Here is a 17,903-nt window from a genome sequence, read left to right as displayed (position 1 = left end):
TTCTCTGATATTTTCATTAATTACTATGATCAATCAACATAAAATCTTTGAATTATGAAATTTTCTGGATTACATACTGTAATTTTTGACAGTAGTAAAGCCTCGTTTTTAGCTACATGCAAACGACGTTTTTCAACTTGCTTAAAAAATAATGAACATTAATATTTTTGTTGCAAAAACTTCTAAAAATATGATACTTCTGGAATATCTGGCTGTATATAAACACTTGTGTTTTATAAAATTAAGTCTTATGAGACTTAAATCACCATAAACTCTTTGTTTCTCTTTGCACACATGATTTGACTAGTCACAGGAATAAAAAATATTTGAATGTTGTGTGTATTATCCATGGATTTTCTTATAATATTAGTTACACTTTTTACCTTACGCTTTCCTTCAGTAAATCTTTAATTTATTCTAAAAATTAACAAAATATACATAATGCAGACAGTCAAAAGGCGCAAGTCTGGAGGTGTTTGTATTTGAAAGTGCAGGTGTTTCTAACAAGAAGATTCAAAAATAAAGAAAATGGAGTTTGTTAGTGTTTGGGTTCTTTTTATCGTAATGGTTGTCTTACCACAATCAGGTATCAATTTTGATATATATGTCACAAGCTTGTTATTAATTGATTAGTGTTTCAAAACTAAAACATGAGTAATATCTCCTCACTTTAACAGATCAACAAAGTAAATCAAATCATTTCAAAATCACCTGCAAGCAATGAAGCAATTCTTTCCACACATCCAATTATGTCAAAAAAGCTCATAACAGGAAAAAACCCAGCTATATATGAATAGCAAATGCACGTAGCAATATTTTCATTTACCAAACACAGAAATTTGTGAGCGCTTGTCAAAAACACTCCCACAATATTACAATATGCCCGTCAATTTTAGAAATGGTTCTTTTACGTCTTTTACGACAGATAGAAACAAGCAGACGAGTACTGTTTTTGAAAAAGGCTTCTTTTCGGATAATTATACTAAAAAGCTAAAACTGCAATATGCACAATACAAAAATAATGACACATTTATTTTATGAACTACGAAGACAATGAAGTATGAATGAAAATTGAAAAACATCAAAAGACTTATGAATTACTAATATATTTAAACACTTATGTAAGCTAATTAAATTATCAGTCAGGAAGCCGCGCATTCGCAACAGGTCAGCTCACAGCGTGAATATCGGAAAAGATGTCCAGGAAGAAAGTCTTGTGACTGAAGGGTAACCTAAGCATCGCTTTTTGTTTTCAATTATTTCATTATTTTGCAAGAAAATTGGAGTATAGGACTCCTCCATTCACTTCTATGACTGATGACTGGAACAATTACCATGAAACTTCAACAAGTCTCGTTTGATTTAAAAACTTTGTATTATGAATAACCAACTAGAAAGACTAATGAGATACAAATATATTGAACACTTACATAAGCTAACAAAAACATCTAACTGCGTTTAATTGGTGTATTGATCTATTAATTCTCAAGGGTTGGTGATAGCTGACGTCTCAACTTTTAACAGATGAAAAAAGGGCGAAAGTAAACAAAATTAAATGACGGAGAATGCAGCGTCATTATTTGTGCTCAATATCATATTGACAAAGCTGTTTTCTGTGTTTTATTTAACGATTTCGGTCGAAACACTATCAGTTTCAAGTGAGAGAGAGAGAGGATGGAACGGTCCATCAAAAGACTAGAGACTGCTCGACAAAACGCGAAGGTGGAGGATTCGCGAAGGTGGAGGATAAATTTTTGGGCTTTGTCTATTTAAACACTAAAAAGCTAATCTCGTTTCGCAGAACGTATATGTCCACACATGCTTATTTGCTTTGATTTCCTTTTCTCCTTATAACCAAGGTTGCAGTACATTCAAAGGACGGTGAACAAATCACATTGAAATGTAATAAAAACGACAGCTTTCATGTTTTGCTTGTTGGTGGAGTCCAACTCAACGAACTTATCGCTCATCATGGTCCGTTCGTGATGAACACGTGGGAGGAGATAGATCAAGCCATTCGTGATTACCACATTGAGAAACTGGGAAAGATCGATGGTGCTGAAGAAAGATATGCTAAAACCGAGAAGACTGTTCGTCAGCAGAAAAATACGGGCAATTGGCACAAGTAATTTTAATTTCATAATTGCAGCTTCTTAAATGTAAATACTACTAATTCTATGGCACTTCATATATGTTAACTTACTCGTGAAAAGGATTTTCTGTAGTCGCCATGTTCTTACGCCAATGCCATAAAGAAACAGACTTTCAAAATTACGTGGATTTTATTTTCTAACTATACTTAAAAACGTACGCCATATTGACCTGTTTCATCGTAATATGGTTATCTGAAGACAAAAACAACAAGAAATCCATTTACTTTGCATGTATCATAAATGTCTAGGTTAATTAGTTTCATCCAAAGTTTTCTATAACGAGCAAAGCAGTTTGGTTTTATGTGAAAGCTGACATGCGAATTCCGTGGAAAGACACTTGTAATATTGACACTGACGAGGGCAACTTAAGAAGATGCAAATCTAATGTCTTTGAAATAAAGACGAAATATCGCTTACTTTTTTTCTATATTTTTTGTTTTTACCTTGAATATCAAAAAAACGCGAGATTTCAAGTCTCTGATTTATGTAAACACGAGAAAGTATATTGATACCTCTTGTTATAGCAGATCTTATTCTACAGTGAATGACGAAAGTGCCATGAGAATTTTCTATGTGTAGCCATTGATGCACATTCGAATAATGCTTTTGTGAAACTTTCTTCTTTATTTATTAATTGTCTTAAATGCAAAAAGGAATGTCTAAACGAAGATCGTTGTTCTTTATCACAAATTCATTGTTCTCTCTTTTGTTCGTTATTTTCTATCAATATTTGGTCTCTCAGCCATTTGCAGCTCTCTCTCTTTGCTTTCTAACACGGAATTGTACATTATTACACACATAAAGGAAAAGGTGGGATGATGTTTAATAGCTAATCATAAAGGTTTAACTATATGGGCTTCTTTTGTTTCAGCTTTCCTAAGTAATGTTGTATTATTAAGTATTTATGTAACTATTCTATCCACGAAGTAAGTCGTTGTTTTACTAACTAGAGTATTTCTAAATGAAAACAGAAGAACAGATTCCTATTATATCGCTGATAATTTGTTTAAAGTTGAACTCTTCAAATAGCAAAGTCCATCTATCACGTGCACATCAACACGTGGTATGAATGGTTTCTGTTTACAAAGCTCAACAGCTTTTGTAAACACTTGACTAAATTTGGATAACTTTCTTGAATGTGAAAGTCCCATTGATTGTCTTAGCTAAAGGAAAGAAATAGGAAACTTTGCATTCATTTTTGTTTTCTTTTACTTTTTATAGATAGAATTTTTCAACTTATACCTTAAAACTTAACTCAAATGAAGATTAGATGTTTTGGTGATAAAACTCAGCGTAAATTGACGATGTTTCTCTGATATTTGCTTTGGACTGTGATTAATCACAATAAAATATTTGAATTTTAAAATATTTAGGATTACATCATTTACATGTTGTAAGTTTTTACAATATGAACGCCTCTTTTTCAGAGACAAACGCTGACTTCAACCGTCGTCGTTTATCTGGCAAAGTTAAATAAACAATATTTAACTTACAAATTTCTTAGTTACTAAAGTCTACTCGGCTGTGTTACCGCTACTAACTATGTCCCGTACATCAATCAACGGTGTCGGTATGTAAGTGCATTCAATAGCTGTAAGTGCATTCAATAGCTGTGCATTCAATAGCTGTTGAGGCTATTGAATACTAGCCTAGAAACAGTTAGTAAATGGATTATGAAAATTATATAACTCTTTTAAAGCAGTAAAGCTACTTAGCAAGTCGTCATGAGAATCTGACTTAAGTTAAAGTAAATTGCATATCAAAACTTGGACATAGAACTATAATCAACATAACACTTTATGAAAACCAAACAACTTATCTTTATTTGCCACCACTGAGTTGCTGTTTCGGTCAATCAGTTCACAGGTTCCCATTTTGGTAAACGTTATAGTGGCGAGATAATGTGAACGGTGAACCTACATCGGCTTAGTTGTGGATCACACAACGTGACATAATGTAAAATTCTGGGGACGGTTGCAAGAAGACCGAATAACGATGACAAATTTTTTGAACGTTTAAAAAACGTCTTAAAGGAGAAAAATATAGCATTCAAAATAAGCATTCACTGAAAGAAAATATTGCTTCCAACATTACAAAAATTTCTATGTTGTAAGGAAAATATAAACAATTTTACTATCCATCGGATAAAGCTATCCTGGCTTCTTGCAACCGGCCCCTGACATTTATAACAACCAGAACAATTTAAACTTTAATGCTGTTTTATTGAGTTTTTATGTAACTGGTCTATCGCCGAGATAACTCTTCGTTTTGTATCTAGAGTATTGCTGTATAAAAGCAAAAGAAAAGGCTGCCATAAATAACTGCTGATATAAAGTTTAAATATCGAAAAAATAATCTCTGTCCATACTGTTAATTTATAACTCAAGAGCTCGCGAAAACACTTGAACAAGAGTTGATACTTTCCTTGAATGTGAAAGTCCAATAGATTATTTGAGCTAAAGGAACTGGGAATATTGCATTCATTCGTGTTTTTTCTGTCTGGAACTTCTCAACTTGCGTTAATTAAAATAAAGATTAATGTTTTTGATGATAAAACTAGAGTGAATACACGATGTTTTTAACTCGGACATTTGCTCTGGACTGTGTTTAAATACAATAAAATCTTTGAGTTATAGTATGTTCAGGACTACATGTAGATGTAGATGTACGATGTAACAATATTAAAGCCTCGTTTTCATTTGCAATTGATGACTACTGGCGTCGAGATTTTTACGCATTTCATCGTTTATCTGGCAAAGTCAAACATTAATTCACTGTTCATCTTACGCTTTCCCTCATTAAATCTTTAATGGTTGTCTTACCACAATCAGGTATCAATTTTGATTTATATGTTACAAGCTTGTTATTAATTGATTAGTGTTTTGAAACTAAAACATGAGAAATATCTAATTGGTATTACTTATTTTTATTAAGCTTACAGTACGGAAACATGTAAATTTTTGATACTTGATCTATAGGATATTTAGCTGTAGACTTAAGACTCAAATTACCATAAAATCTTTGCTTCTTTCTGTAGCAAAAAAGCAAAAATATTTCAATGTTCTGTGCATTATCTGTTTATGATATTTCCTGTAATATAATACACTGCTCATCTTACGCGTTCCTTTAGCAAATCTATAATTTATGCTAAGAATAAAAAAATCTACATAATACGGACAGTTAAAAAGCGCCAGACTGGAGGTGTTGGTATCTAAAAGTGTCGGTGTTTTTCACAAGAAGGTTCAGAAGAAGAAAAGAAAATGAAGTTTGTTATTCTGCAAGTTCTTTTTGCCGTTGTGGCTGTCTTGCCACAATCAGGTATTTATATTGAGAAGCTACGAGTTTCTTATAAAGTAGAACCCGAGTACAACAATCCGGCTAGATTTTAAGAACCTAGCTATTGGGCTAAAATTTCTGATCTACACACTCAATATGTAAGATAAATCAAACACGTTCTTTTTTCATCATTACAACTTCAAGATATTAAACTCTTCAAAGAGTAATGAAAACAGCCCATAAATATGTCTTTATTAAAAGAATATAATGCCGAAAATGACTCGCATTTTCTTTAGAAAAGCGTAATCTATTCCAGAACATATGTTCATTGCAATGAGCTTTTTTTAGTCTTATACTTGAAAAATCTATGTTTTAATTATTATATACGTGAAGTTTTGCTGAAATTAATGCTTCAACATAAAGCAAGAGTTAGTATTTGATTGGTATCATTGATTTCATTAAGCTTACAGTTCAGGATTTGGAAAGACTCGCATCCTCAAGACTGAATATCATCCGAATGCGATGCAAATCATGGAAATTCTGAAGGAAGTTGATTTGGAACGTTTTGGCTTTAACAAAACAACTGAAATTGTAACGGAAAAAGATGAGAACGGAAAAACAACAGAAAAGAAAACGCTCCATTACAAAGTCACCGACGACTGCTCCAAGATAAAGTATTGGAAATCAATTTTGGAAGAGCGCATGCCCAAAGGTTGGAAGAAATGGTCAGGGATAACTGTGGTAAACAGACGTATTGTTGGTGGTAAAACAAACCAGTGTGAATTTGGTCTGGAATTTCATCCTAAAGGTGGCTTTCCTCAACAGATGGAGTCGGATAAGAGAAGCATGTCTAAAAGCAGTTATTGCTACTATTGTTACTGCTCGGTATGCTATCATTATTCAGTTGGTTATTACCGTTGTTACTGCTCGATATGCTGCTACTGATAAAAACATTTAGTTTTTGCCACAACTCAGGTGTTCAAAAGGATTTTTTCGTAACATTATTTCCATAGTGCATTGTTTGTAGCCTAGATTTCTTATGAAATAAAGAAAATGAAGAAGCACAATTTCGAAAAATCTATTTTTATTCTTAAGCATAAATTCAACGTTAACATTTCGATTTTCCCGTGGTAAAGTATTTGAAAACCTTTACAGAGCATACAAATAAGGCTACTGCTACATGGCTAATCCCAAGCATAAAAGTCCTTCCAATTGCGTTGACACATTTTGGGATCAATTGCTGCTATATAAATCATACAAATTCCATTATTTTACCTTTATCTGGCTTTGTAGGCTCGTGCCATTCGTCTCTTTGTAAGGAATATCTTATTATTGGCAGTGGCGTAGCTCGGAAAATAGTAACTCCCGCCCAGCCGTGTCGCGCCTCCCACTAAGGGGTCCGGGGACATGCTTCTCCGGAAAATTTTGAAATCCAGAGCCATGGAAACAGCATTTCCTGCGATTTGTATGGCGAATTATTTGTTGTACAATAAGTTATAAAACCCGTTTTTATTAGCTGCATTCTTAAAGCGGCAATCGTCGAAACTGCAAGTAGTTAAAAAGGTATTAAAGGTGGCTCAGAGAAACGTTACGCTGGAGACAATTGTCCCCTAAAACATAATGAATCAAACTCATCACTGCCCCTGAATAAACAGAGCAAATTTGGATTAGCACAAAAACAACATAGTATACGACACTTCCTAAAATGCATAGGGAGAGATTGTTCTTAGCATTCCACTTGTTAGTTTACACTTGTTTGGATTTGAGCAGGTAGACAGGAATGGCTTTATTCTTTAAAGTTATGCTTGGTTTTCTTAATGAAGTACCATTCATTATAAGAACAAATATCAAAGCACATACGATACCCATCATTTATAAAGAAAGGCCAGCCTCCTGATATTTATACCTCCATATTTTGAAAAAGCTCATACAAGACTTCTATATTTTTTTCTATACCCTACGTGCAATGTTGTTTATATAAACTAAACAAATACTACATATAAATAAAGTGAAAGTTACATGTTATGCTTACGTGTCGGCTTCACTAAATTCGAATATTCCAAGCAGCACTTAATATAATTGGACCACAGCAGGAGAGTCTAAGCCTTGGCTCTAATTATACAATTAAAGCAATTTTATGGTTAAATATGCAATTTTTGATTTTTGAATTTGACAGTTTTTGCAACTTTTTCCTACTCCCTTTGATTCAAGCGTTCAAACTTTTGCATGATTCAGCTGTAGTGGATTTTTAAAGAAGTAAATATAGTTGAAAAATCTGTAACACACAAATCTCCTAAACTCCAAAGTATAATGATTAAAAAGTTTGCTTCATGGAATGATTACCCTCGTTGGCTTTACAAATTGACTAATATTAACTGAAAACCTTCAAATTTGACTGTATGCCAATCATCTCAAGCTGCTTTGACGGACAAGCTGCAGCGCTGTTATTCATTTTTATTAGCGCGTGTGGTCTTGACTTAACTTGGCTTTGATTGCAGCTCTGAAAGTGCTAATAGCAGCTTAAAATAAGTTAAAAACGGCTATTATTGCCTTGGTTTTTAGGATGAAATTTCATCTGGGCCTAGAGCGTTGCAATGAACGTTTCACCATCGTATTTTTCGTCGATATGTCTGCCATTATTTTCTAAAATTTATAGTTTAAATATCTCGGTTCAGTCTATTGGTTGTGTGATGAATTTGCCATAAAATCAATGTTTTGCCACGTTGACCACAAATATTATCGATTTTCCTCGGTTTTATCCGTCTATAAAAATATTGCTAAAAAAATATTCACCGATTATTATTCCTTCTTCAACGGAAAGAGAGGTACGGTTGGGGCATAGCTATCTTCATGACGATGCAATCATTATCTTGGCATTCGCTCAAAGACATGTCACCAACTGTTGGGTCATTATCTTCTACTGGGCTATGTCGGTTGACGTCGCTTCATAGTTCTTTGTTGGTCATTCTCTCGTCAGTGAGTAATTTGGCAGTTAAAATTTCATCCAACACCAACATTGCTTCATTTCATCGTCAAAATTTGCACGAAACTTCTCTCTTTAGAAATGCGAACCAAACGAGACTGCAGATAAGAATGTAAATATTAACAACTTTTATCAATTTGAAATATTTACATATTCAAAAATGCACAATTACTTCACAGTCATGTTCCACGTTGCCTCGCTTTCTTTCAATTTGAATAATTTGCAAACGTAAACAAATACTTGATAGTTATTAATCAACACAGCATTTCTTGGTCAACGAGAACTTTTAATCAATGTTGTTGTCTTGTTCAAAGAGCTGGTTGCCAAATCAAGAACTCAAACCTCATTGGGCGTATGATGTCTTAGGATCTATCATATAATTAATTACATTTGCGCAGTCGTTTTTTGACAAACCCTCAACCCTGTATCATGTGCCAGTTCAGTCAATTGTCTTGATAAATACTTTACGAAATGCAATACTTTGTCTAAAACAGACTAAACAAGAAAACTTGTACTCGAGTTTCTTTACTTTACATGAATTTCGTTGTAATCTTACTTTTTTCGTTATTTTTTATAACTAAATTAACGTGTTCAGAACCAAGTTTAATTTTCCGTACGGTTTCATTATATATTGACTTCGCTCAGCATCGCGGGAATTTTCCTAAAGTATTTTGTATATTAGATATTTTATGTATTTATTTAAGATCTATGGAGAAACGAGAAATTAAATACTTCACATCTAACTTGTGAATTTTTCATTATTATGAAAATTACTGAAGTAAAATAGTCTCATTCGTATGGTGAGCTTCAGCAACGTATACAGTACAACATTTACTCCTGTTTTGTAAAACACTTTATTGTTTAACAATTGTAGAAGTAATCAATTTCTAAAGAAATCATTAATTGTAATCATTCAATAATTGCAAGACTAAACAAATCTAGCTGTATTGACTAAAAGATTGCAAGAATACTGATATTCAATTAATATCCTATTAAATCAAAGCAAATTACATTTGTTGAATTAAGAATTGAAAACAAAAGTAAAAAGTATTCTTAAAGTTCGTTCACGTTTCTCATGTATATTTTATGTCAATGACTCGCAGAAGAGGAATTTAACTGTCAAGAGCTTCATAAATAACGAGAGAAATTTTTGTATGGGGTGGTAAGTTCCGAAAAGCAATCAACCATTCCCTGCCAACGTTTTTGGTAAAGAAGAAATCTGGTAATAGATCGTTGTTCTTCATGTAACACAAAATGTTTTGTGAATTTCTTGTAGAAAACCATGCCTCTAAGGCAACAAAAATTGACCAAATCACATCATCATCGTGATTATTCAATGCTCACTGCTATAATTAAAGAGAGTCTTTGAACAGCAAACGTGAATGAGCTGTAAGGTCTTTAACAATGCAGAATTATTACTTAGATTTTTCTTCATTTTTCTGTCTTCATGTGGAGTTATTGTTGACGGCCATGGTTTCTTTTAAACATGAAAGAATTGTCGTTGGGAAATCTCTGATGACATTATTCAATGTATTATTGATTGAGATCCCTCCCCTTCCTTTTTCAAAGATAAAAATTGCTCAGTGGGACGTTTGAGGGATTTACTCGACGACGTCAGAGTATGAACACTTAGAGTTTTGAAATCACTACTTAATATATCAAGTTGAAATATTTGCTTTATAGTTATGAATGAAAAACCAAGAAATTGCAATTCTTTGAAGATGTATAGATGCTCAATTGCTCATTTGAAATCAACTGCTGAGCGCAGCCTTTTCTTTTTACGTGATTGTTGCTACGGAAATATATATTGTATTTTACTATTATTAGATTTTTAAAAACGATCTATCAAGTTAAACAATTCAAAATTTTGTGTTCTTCAGCAATTTATAACAAAAACAGCAAGAAATCTGCATAATGTGGACTGTTGTAAAGCCCAAGACTGGAGATGTTGGCATCAGAAAGTGTTGGTGTTTCTTACAAGAAGGTTAAGATGAAGAAAAGAAGATGAAGCATGTTAATTTGTGGGCTCTTATGCCCGTAATAGTTGTCTTGCCACAATCAGGCATGTATTTTGTTGACGTGCTACATATTTTTTAAAACTTAGTGTTTTAAAATAATTTTAAAATAAAGCAAAGTAGCAATCCTTTTCATTTATATATCATATGGAGTTTGTGACACACTAATGAAAGTGAAGCGATTCGTATCTTCGACCCTGAATTCCATCCAAGTTTCAATGAAACGAAAAATTAAAGGAAAATTAAGGAAAATTTGGAAAGTTTTAGTTTAAAAAGAACGAATGAAACAACCACAGAAACAGACGACAACGGGAAAATTGTACAATGGAAGAACATAAATTACCAAGTTACTGACGACTATACAAAGGTAAAGCAATGGGAAACAATTTTGGCACAATGTCTGGGCAAAGTTTGGAAGAAACGTTCATCGATGATGGTGAAGGAGGTAAAAACTCGTATCGCTGGCAGTAAACCAAAACAGTGTGAATTTGGTGCGGAATTTCAATTCAAGGATGACCCTCAGAAGAGTGGGGAAAAGGATGCAAGAAAACAAGAAAACGTGGTTGGGGTTTTGGTATTCCTAGGTATCGTTGGAGACGCTGGGGCTAGCTGGATGTTTATTCCTTATTCAAGAAGTGACTATAACAATGTTGCTATGTATGTCGTTGACAATTCTTTTTACTGTAATAGCGTACTTCTTAAGAAAATAAAACAAAATTCGGTTTTCGTCACTGAAATTTTTTTCCAGTGGTACATATTCTTGTCAATTCATGTTTTAAACAACTTAGTTTCCAGGGTCGTTTTGCTGGAGTTTTTTTTTAGTTTCCTAAGATTGTTTTTCTTATTGAAAGTTTGTTTTTCTCAGAGTTGTTCTTTTGGGTTATTTTTCCCATACGTTTTTTCCTATGGTTGTTTTTCCCAGTGTTGTATTTCCTGTGATTGTTTTTCCCAGGGTTGTACTTCCTAGGGTTGTTTCTCCTAGGTTAAACACGGAAACATCTTCAACTTACGCTGGTATTCACCAGGATCGTACGGAATAGAAATTTACAACAAAGTTAAAAAGTACATAATAGCTATTTGCCAATTACTACCTACATATGAAAATACTATCATCGAAGATGGCATGGTGTATTTATAATTTTAAGGTTAAGTCTTTTTCAGATATGTAATATTCCTTTTATGATATACATATATATATAAGATCCTTCAACTTTAATTGTGAGTTGTGACTTTGCTTGAAAGGGACTTTGGTAGCTCTCTTCGTTTCAAATTGTTTGAACGTGATTGTGATAGCCAAGGACTACTTGCAATGTTCATTACACCTAGTTCACAGGAACACTAATTCCAATAGTAGTGCTATAAATCATCTGAAGCACACTAAGACGCATTCATATCAGAGTATTTTCGTTATTTACCCGGGCTCGTACTGTAAAACGTATGATGGCAGTTTGTGCAACTGTATTTTATATAGATCTTTGTTCATTCATTAAAATTATTTCATGGAAATTATACCTACAAACTCACGAAAACTAACTTAAATTTCGGCTTCAAGGATTGCAACAACAAAGAGAGCATTCCAGATAAAAAAACAGTGATTCAAAAAAAGGAATGAGGTTGCCTTAAACATGTTATATGTTTCGTATTTATTTTTACACAATTTTAAAATGCCAAATGTACATATATGGATGTCACATAAAATAAAACTTGTAAGAAAAGCGAGTGGACTTCATCCAGGATCCTTTCCTGCTAACAAACGACGTTTGATGCTTCTTTACAAATCTTTTTTATAACTAATTAAAGGCAGCAATCATACATGTTCTCCAAAAGTTATTGCTGTTAAATTGGCAACGAGGACTCTTCCAGATCTCTTTCTTTGCATGCATACAATGAGCCATAGAGATATGCTAGGCTAACTTTTACTTTCTTTCAGTGTATATCGTGTGACTTTTATTGTTGGTCATTTTTGCTCTAAACAAAAATTTTATTCGGAATACTACAATATTTATCTATATTAATGTACTTCTTCATTAACCATGACCTTCCAAATTACTTAACGAAAAAAGATGCTATTCCGTGCAGATAATCCCAAAACTGCTTATTTTCTGTAAGGCGTTCTTTGAAATTTTAAATAGAATTTAAAAAGACTGTGTTGCATTATGCAAACCGAGGATATCTTTGGATGAACACGAAAGCAGATCAGTACAAGCCCTAGAATGAAAGTCGAGAGTTTGCACCTCAACTGTTAATCAGTCGAGGGACAAATATTAAGCAACCCCTCTCCAAATAATGCCCATGTTATAGCTACTGAGCTACATACTATTTTAGTGACCTTTATTAGACCGTGATCTCTAGTAATAGGTCGTGCTCACCTTTCCCAAGTCCCATAATTATTTATAGTTTTGAAACTTTATAAAATGGTCGAGTGATATTATTGTGTGTATATACATTTGTAGTCTCTGATTTTTTAATTAACCTTACAAAAAAGTTTCATTTGGTTTTTTATTGGCTTTTTTCTACATGCACAGATTAAATTGAATTGTTGCTAAATTCATAAATTTTATTACATGCCTTTTATCACATCTGTGATTTTTTACAACAGCTGTACGAAGCAATCAAGAGATACCAATATCATCGATTGAGGATGACTGCTTAGCACAGGATTGACTAAATTTATCATCATTTACATGATAATGTGGTTCGCGTAGAAACTAGAAAGCAACACTCTTGCAAAAATTTCAACGGAAAATAAAATCGATGAAAATTCTACATGTTGTGCTTACGTGTCGTCAGAAAACAGGATTCAGCTTTTAAAATATTCCATTTTCAGCAGCAACAATTTCAAAGAGATCGCGGCTTTCTTTATACCAGCTTTTGAAATACGCCAACGTTAAAATATCCAAGAATTAAAGTCCTTTTAATTGTGTGAAATTTTTTGTGGGATGTATTGTTGTTTTATATATCCATTATTTTGCCTTTATCTGGCTTTGTTGATTCTTGCTATTTGTTGCTTTGCGATAAATGTCTTCCTATTCGTAAATGCGATATTTTGAAAAAGGCTCTTACAACTTACAAGACTTGCAATGTTCATAATTTAGAATTTACGTGTCGGCTTCACAGGATTCGAATATTCCACGTAACAGCAGCACTTAATATAATTGCACCACAGCAAGAGAGTCTAAGCCTTGGCTCTAATTATACAATTAAAGCAATTTTATGGTTGAATTTGCAATTTTTGATTGCTGAATTTGAAATATTTTGCATTTTTTTTGTACTCCTTTTGACTCCTAGCGCTCAAAATTTTTGCACGTTTCAGCTGTAATTGAATTTCATGAAGGAAAATATAATTGAAATGTATATCAATCATCGACTCATTACCATGAGACGAACCTTTGTATCTTCAATTAGTAACAAATACCTATGTGATATATTTCTATCTTATCCTAAGTATAAATATAATTGCCCAACATAAATCTTTTACATGTTTGTAAATGTAGATCGTCCAGGTTGGTATAGTCCTGAGAAGGACTGTTTTTGTTGTTGTTGACTGACGTTTCGACAACCTTAGCGGTAGTCATCTTTAGAGTCATAGAGTTTGACTAACGTCAGGTTAGCCGTATTTGTTATCTGGTTCTTACGTAATTGTATTGTGTGTACAGGAAATGTGTATTATCATTGTGAATTAGTGTGAAGTGAAATGTTTTTAGTTGTGAAGTGTGATTTAGGTGTGATATTTTTAGCTGTAATGTGTGGGTGTCAAGTGTGTATTGTCATTGTGAATTAGTGTGAAGTGTAATAACATATGCCACATAAAAAGGTTTATGTTGGGTAATTTATTGATAGTTAGAATTCGCTTTTTGCCTCGCAAATCCTTGATCAGTTTTGTCACAATAATATTTTTATCTTCCCAGTATGATTGCGACATTGCACCCATTTCAGTTTTATCATCATTCATGACTCGAGAGAGCTATAGATTCATAAAGTAAAGTTGTTTATATATTTATGGTTTTGTGTGTGTATATTTTGTGAAACCCCGTTATTGAAGATGTCATTGTGTGTGTGGTGACTCCATTCATTTTGTGAATTTATATTTAGTTGTTGAAGTGGCTGTTGTATGTACTATATTTTTTTGTCATGGCAAACCATATATAATAAATTAAATTAAAATAAAACTAAATTTTCTGGATACCGGCTAAAACATGCTCACAAGAAACAATTACGGAAGTAAACATGCATATATTGGGTAATAAAGACACTACTCAAATTTTACTCTGCAAAATTGCTTGGATTTGCGCTACTATCCAATTAAAGCGTATTTAATATCTATGGCACACAAAATCTCCTCAGCCTAATATATAATGATTGACTATTTTGCTTCATGGAATGACTTTCTACGTTCTCTTTTAAAAACTAATTAGTATTTACCGAAAACCTTCAAATTAACTGTACGCATATTTGGGAATCAATTCAACTTGCTCGAATTTTAAACTCATTTTATATGCTTCTTTCACTGTTAAGACGTCTCGCTATAGTGTGGCTTTCCTTAACTTGGCTCTGATTGCAGCTCTGAAAGCACTAATAGCAGTTCAAAAATAGTTAGAATCGGTGAATAAGGCCTTAGTTTTTTAGAACAGCACAGAACACCATTTTCCACAAACCAAGAGGAGTATAGTCAAAGGACAGTTGCCACCAACCACAGCTTTGCATTCGCCACTACTCGAACAAGGCATTCTAACTGTTAGGTCATTAGCTAAATCCAGTTAGTAGGCTTTGTTGGTTGAAATCGCCTGATATTGTTTTGTCCATCATTTTTAGGCCTCGGGGAGGTTGGCAGTTTGCATGCAAAATTTTTAACACCACCATTACTTCGTTTCATAGTCAAATTTTGAACTAAAACTTCTTTTTTTAGAAATTCGAAATCAAAGTTGATAAGAGAATTTGAATATTAACCACTTTTCATAATTAAATATTTACATATTCAAAATACTTAATATGCCATAGCTTGTCTATGCAGTGTTTATGTTCACAAACCTGCCACGTTGCCTCACTTTCTTTCAATTTGCAAAATTCCCAAACCTAAACAAATGCTTGATAAATATTGACCAACATGGCATTTCTTGGTCAACGAGAATATTTAGTTAATGTCGTTGTCTTAATTGTGGAAAGATCTGGTTATCAAATCTTTCCATATACCAGTATTCAACCCTTTTTGAATGGACGTATCATGTCTCTAGAATATCTATCATATAAGTAATTTATTTGTGCTTTCGTTTTTTGATAAATCCTTAACCCCGTATAATAACTATAAATATTGCTGCCAGTTCAATCGATTGTCTTCATAGATACTAGCTAAAACAGGCTAAACAAAAAAATTTCTACTTGGGCTTATTGTCTTTACATGAAGTTCACTGTAATCTTACTTTGTTCGTTATTTTTTATTGGTAAATGAATGTTTAAAAATCAACCCTTAAAGCAGTGAAGTCGCCACCGGTGGGTGTTGGGAGTGCAACAATCCTCAATCAAAAATTAAAACAAAAATCAAGTAAAATCATATTCACAATACGCCAATACACTTGACAACGTATTCCACACCATCCAATCACATTAATCCAACCGCTAATCCAAATAGACGCTCTAAGCGTCTACAAGATAAAAGCAACTGTAAATAGATATCTTCTTTATTCTGATGAAGACTCGAAGCAACGAGCGAAAGCCTAATAAAATAATTTATAAAATCTGGCAAAACTTTTGTTTTAAAAATATAATGCCTTAAGAACCAATCTTTAAGCGAATAGATACTTTATGTATTTATTTAAGATCTATGGAAAAAGGATAAATTAAATACTTCACATCTTGCCTCGTAAATTTATAATTATTATGAAAATTACTAAAGTAAAATAAACTCATTCATATTGTGAACTTCCGCAACACGTAGACAGTTCAACATTTACTCCTGCTATGTAAAACACTTTAATGTTCACCGACTGTAAAACAATCAATTTCTCAAGAACTTATTATTTGTAATTATTCAATAATTACAACACTAGATAAATGTAGCTGCATTGACTAAAACATTCCAAGAATATTTGCATTCGCTAAAAGCCGAATATATTGAAGACAAATAAATGAGAAAAAACTGCGAGGCATAAAATGCGACTCAGTGACATTTACAGTGGGAAGATATCAAATGAAGTCGCTGAACTAAAAGTAAAAGTCAGTTTTACAGGAAGTTGAACGAAAACTATTTTTCTTCATTTCGCTGTTTTCGTGTGAAGTCGTTGTTTATAGCGATGGTTCCTTTCACACATTCAGAAAATGTTTTTAAGAAGGAATGATTTCAAAAAGATAATATCAGAGTTTGCGTGAAAGAATTGTTGCTGGGAAAACGCTGGTGACGTTATTGACTCTATTATTGATTGAGATCCCTCCCCTTGCTTTTACAAAGATAAAAATTGCTCAGTGGGACGTTTGAGAGGTTTACCCGACGACGTCAGAGTATGAAAACTTAGAGTTTTAATCATTACTTAATATATCTACTCAAAATATTTGCTTTAGTTATGAATGAAAAATCAAGAAATTGCAACTCGTTTAAATTATAGATGCTCAGTTGGAATCAATTGCTGAGCGCATTCTTTCCGTTTTACGCGATAGTCGCTATGGGAACACATCGTAATTTGTTATAATTTAATTGTTTAAAACGATCTATCAAGTAAAACAGTCTTTCAATTTATAACAAAAACAGCCAGAAATCTGCATAATACGGACAGTTATAAAGCACAAGACTCGAGATGCTGGCATCAGAAAGTGTAAATGTTTCTTACAAGAAGGTTAAGAAGAAGAAAATAAAATGAAGTTGGTTATTTTGTGGGCACTTTTGGCCGTAATGGTTGTCTTGCCACAATCAGGTATATATTTTGCAGTCATGCTACATTTTTGTTATTTTTTAGTGTTTTAAAAGAAAGTAAACTAACAATCCTTCTCATTTGTATATCATATTGATTTTGTCAAGCCTACAGTGATGAAAGTGAAGCGTTTCGTATCTTCCACCCTGAGTTTCATGCACATCAGAAGAGTGGGGGAAAACAATGCAAGAAAACAAGCAAAACGTGATTTGCGTTTAAATTCCAGAAATCCTTGTCAAACAAGTTTTCGTTTTCGTTGTAAACCTCGTAGGAAAACGTAGGTATCGTTGGAGACGCTGGGGTTAGCTGGATGCTTATTCCTTCTTCAAGAAGTGACAATAACAATGTAGCTATGTATGTCGTTGATAATTCTTTTTACTGTAAAAGTCTGTAGAAAATAAAACAAAATTCTGTTTTCGTCACTGAAATTTCTTTCCACTGATACAAATTTAGTCAATTCATGTGTTAAGCAACTTTGTTACCAGAGTCTTGTTGACAGGGGGGCTTATAGTTTCCTAGGATTGGTTTTTCCCAGGGTTGTATTTCCTAGGGTTGTTTTCTCAGGGTTGTTTCTCCT

General features: G+C 33.1%; 1 protein-coding gene and 1 long non-coding RNA gene across 2 annotated transcripts; both read left to right on the top strand.

Moving 5' to 3' along the window:
• Positions 1–1,101: 1,101 nt before the first annotated feature.
• Positions 1,102–2,569, top strand: LOC124443121. The gene is made up of 2 exons (XR_006947495.1): positions 1,102–1,739; positions 1,860–2,569. It is a non-coding gene; the product is annotated as an uncharacterized LOC124443121 (long non-coding RNA).
• A 2,773-nt stretch (positions 2,570–5,342) lies between these two features.
• LOC124443117 lies at positions 5,343–6,496 on the top strand. The gene is made up of 2 exons (XM_046993647.1): positions 5,343–5,471; positions 5,893–6,496. Exons 1-2 carry the CDS (start codon positions 5,414–5,416, stop codon positions 6,372–6,374), a joined length of 540 nt encoding a protein of 179 aa, XP_046849603.1. The 5' UTR covers positions 5,343–5,413; the 3' UTR covers positions 6,375–6,496.
• The last annotated feature ends 11,407 nt before the right edge of the window (positions 6,497–17,903 follow it).

Source organism: Xenia sp. Carnegie-2017, unplaced genomic scaffold, assembly GCF_021976095.1.
Source record: "Xenia sp. Carnegie-2017 unplaced genomic scaffold, XeniaSp_v1 HiC_scaffold_20, whole genome shotgun sequence".
NCBI classification, from domain to species: domain Eukaryota; kingdom Metazoa; phylum Cnidaria; class Anthozoa; order Malacalcyonacea; family Xeniidae; genus Xenia; species Xenia sp. Carnegie-2017.
Note: the sequence above shows the minus strand (reverse complement) of the source record. Positions and strands in the feature narration are given on the sequence as shown.

Excerpts from the sequence above, each read along its gene's own strand:
- LOC124443117 (XM_046993647.1), top strand. The coding sequence starts at position 5,414 with ATGAAGTTTGTTATTCTGCAAGTTCTTTTTGCCGTTGTGGCTGTCTTG. Across the intron at positions 5,472-5,892 it reads GGCTGTCTTGCCACAATCAG|CTTACAGTTCAGGATTTGGA; the intron begins GTATTTATATTG and ends GATTTCATTAAG.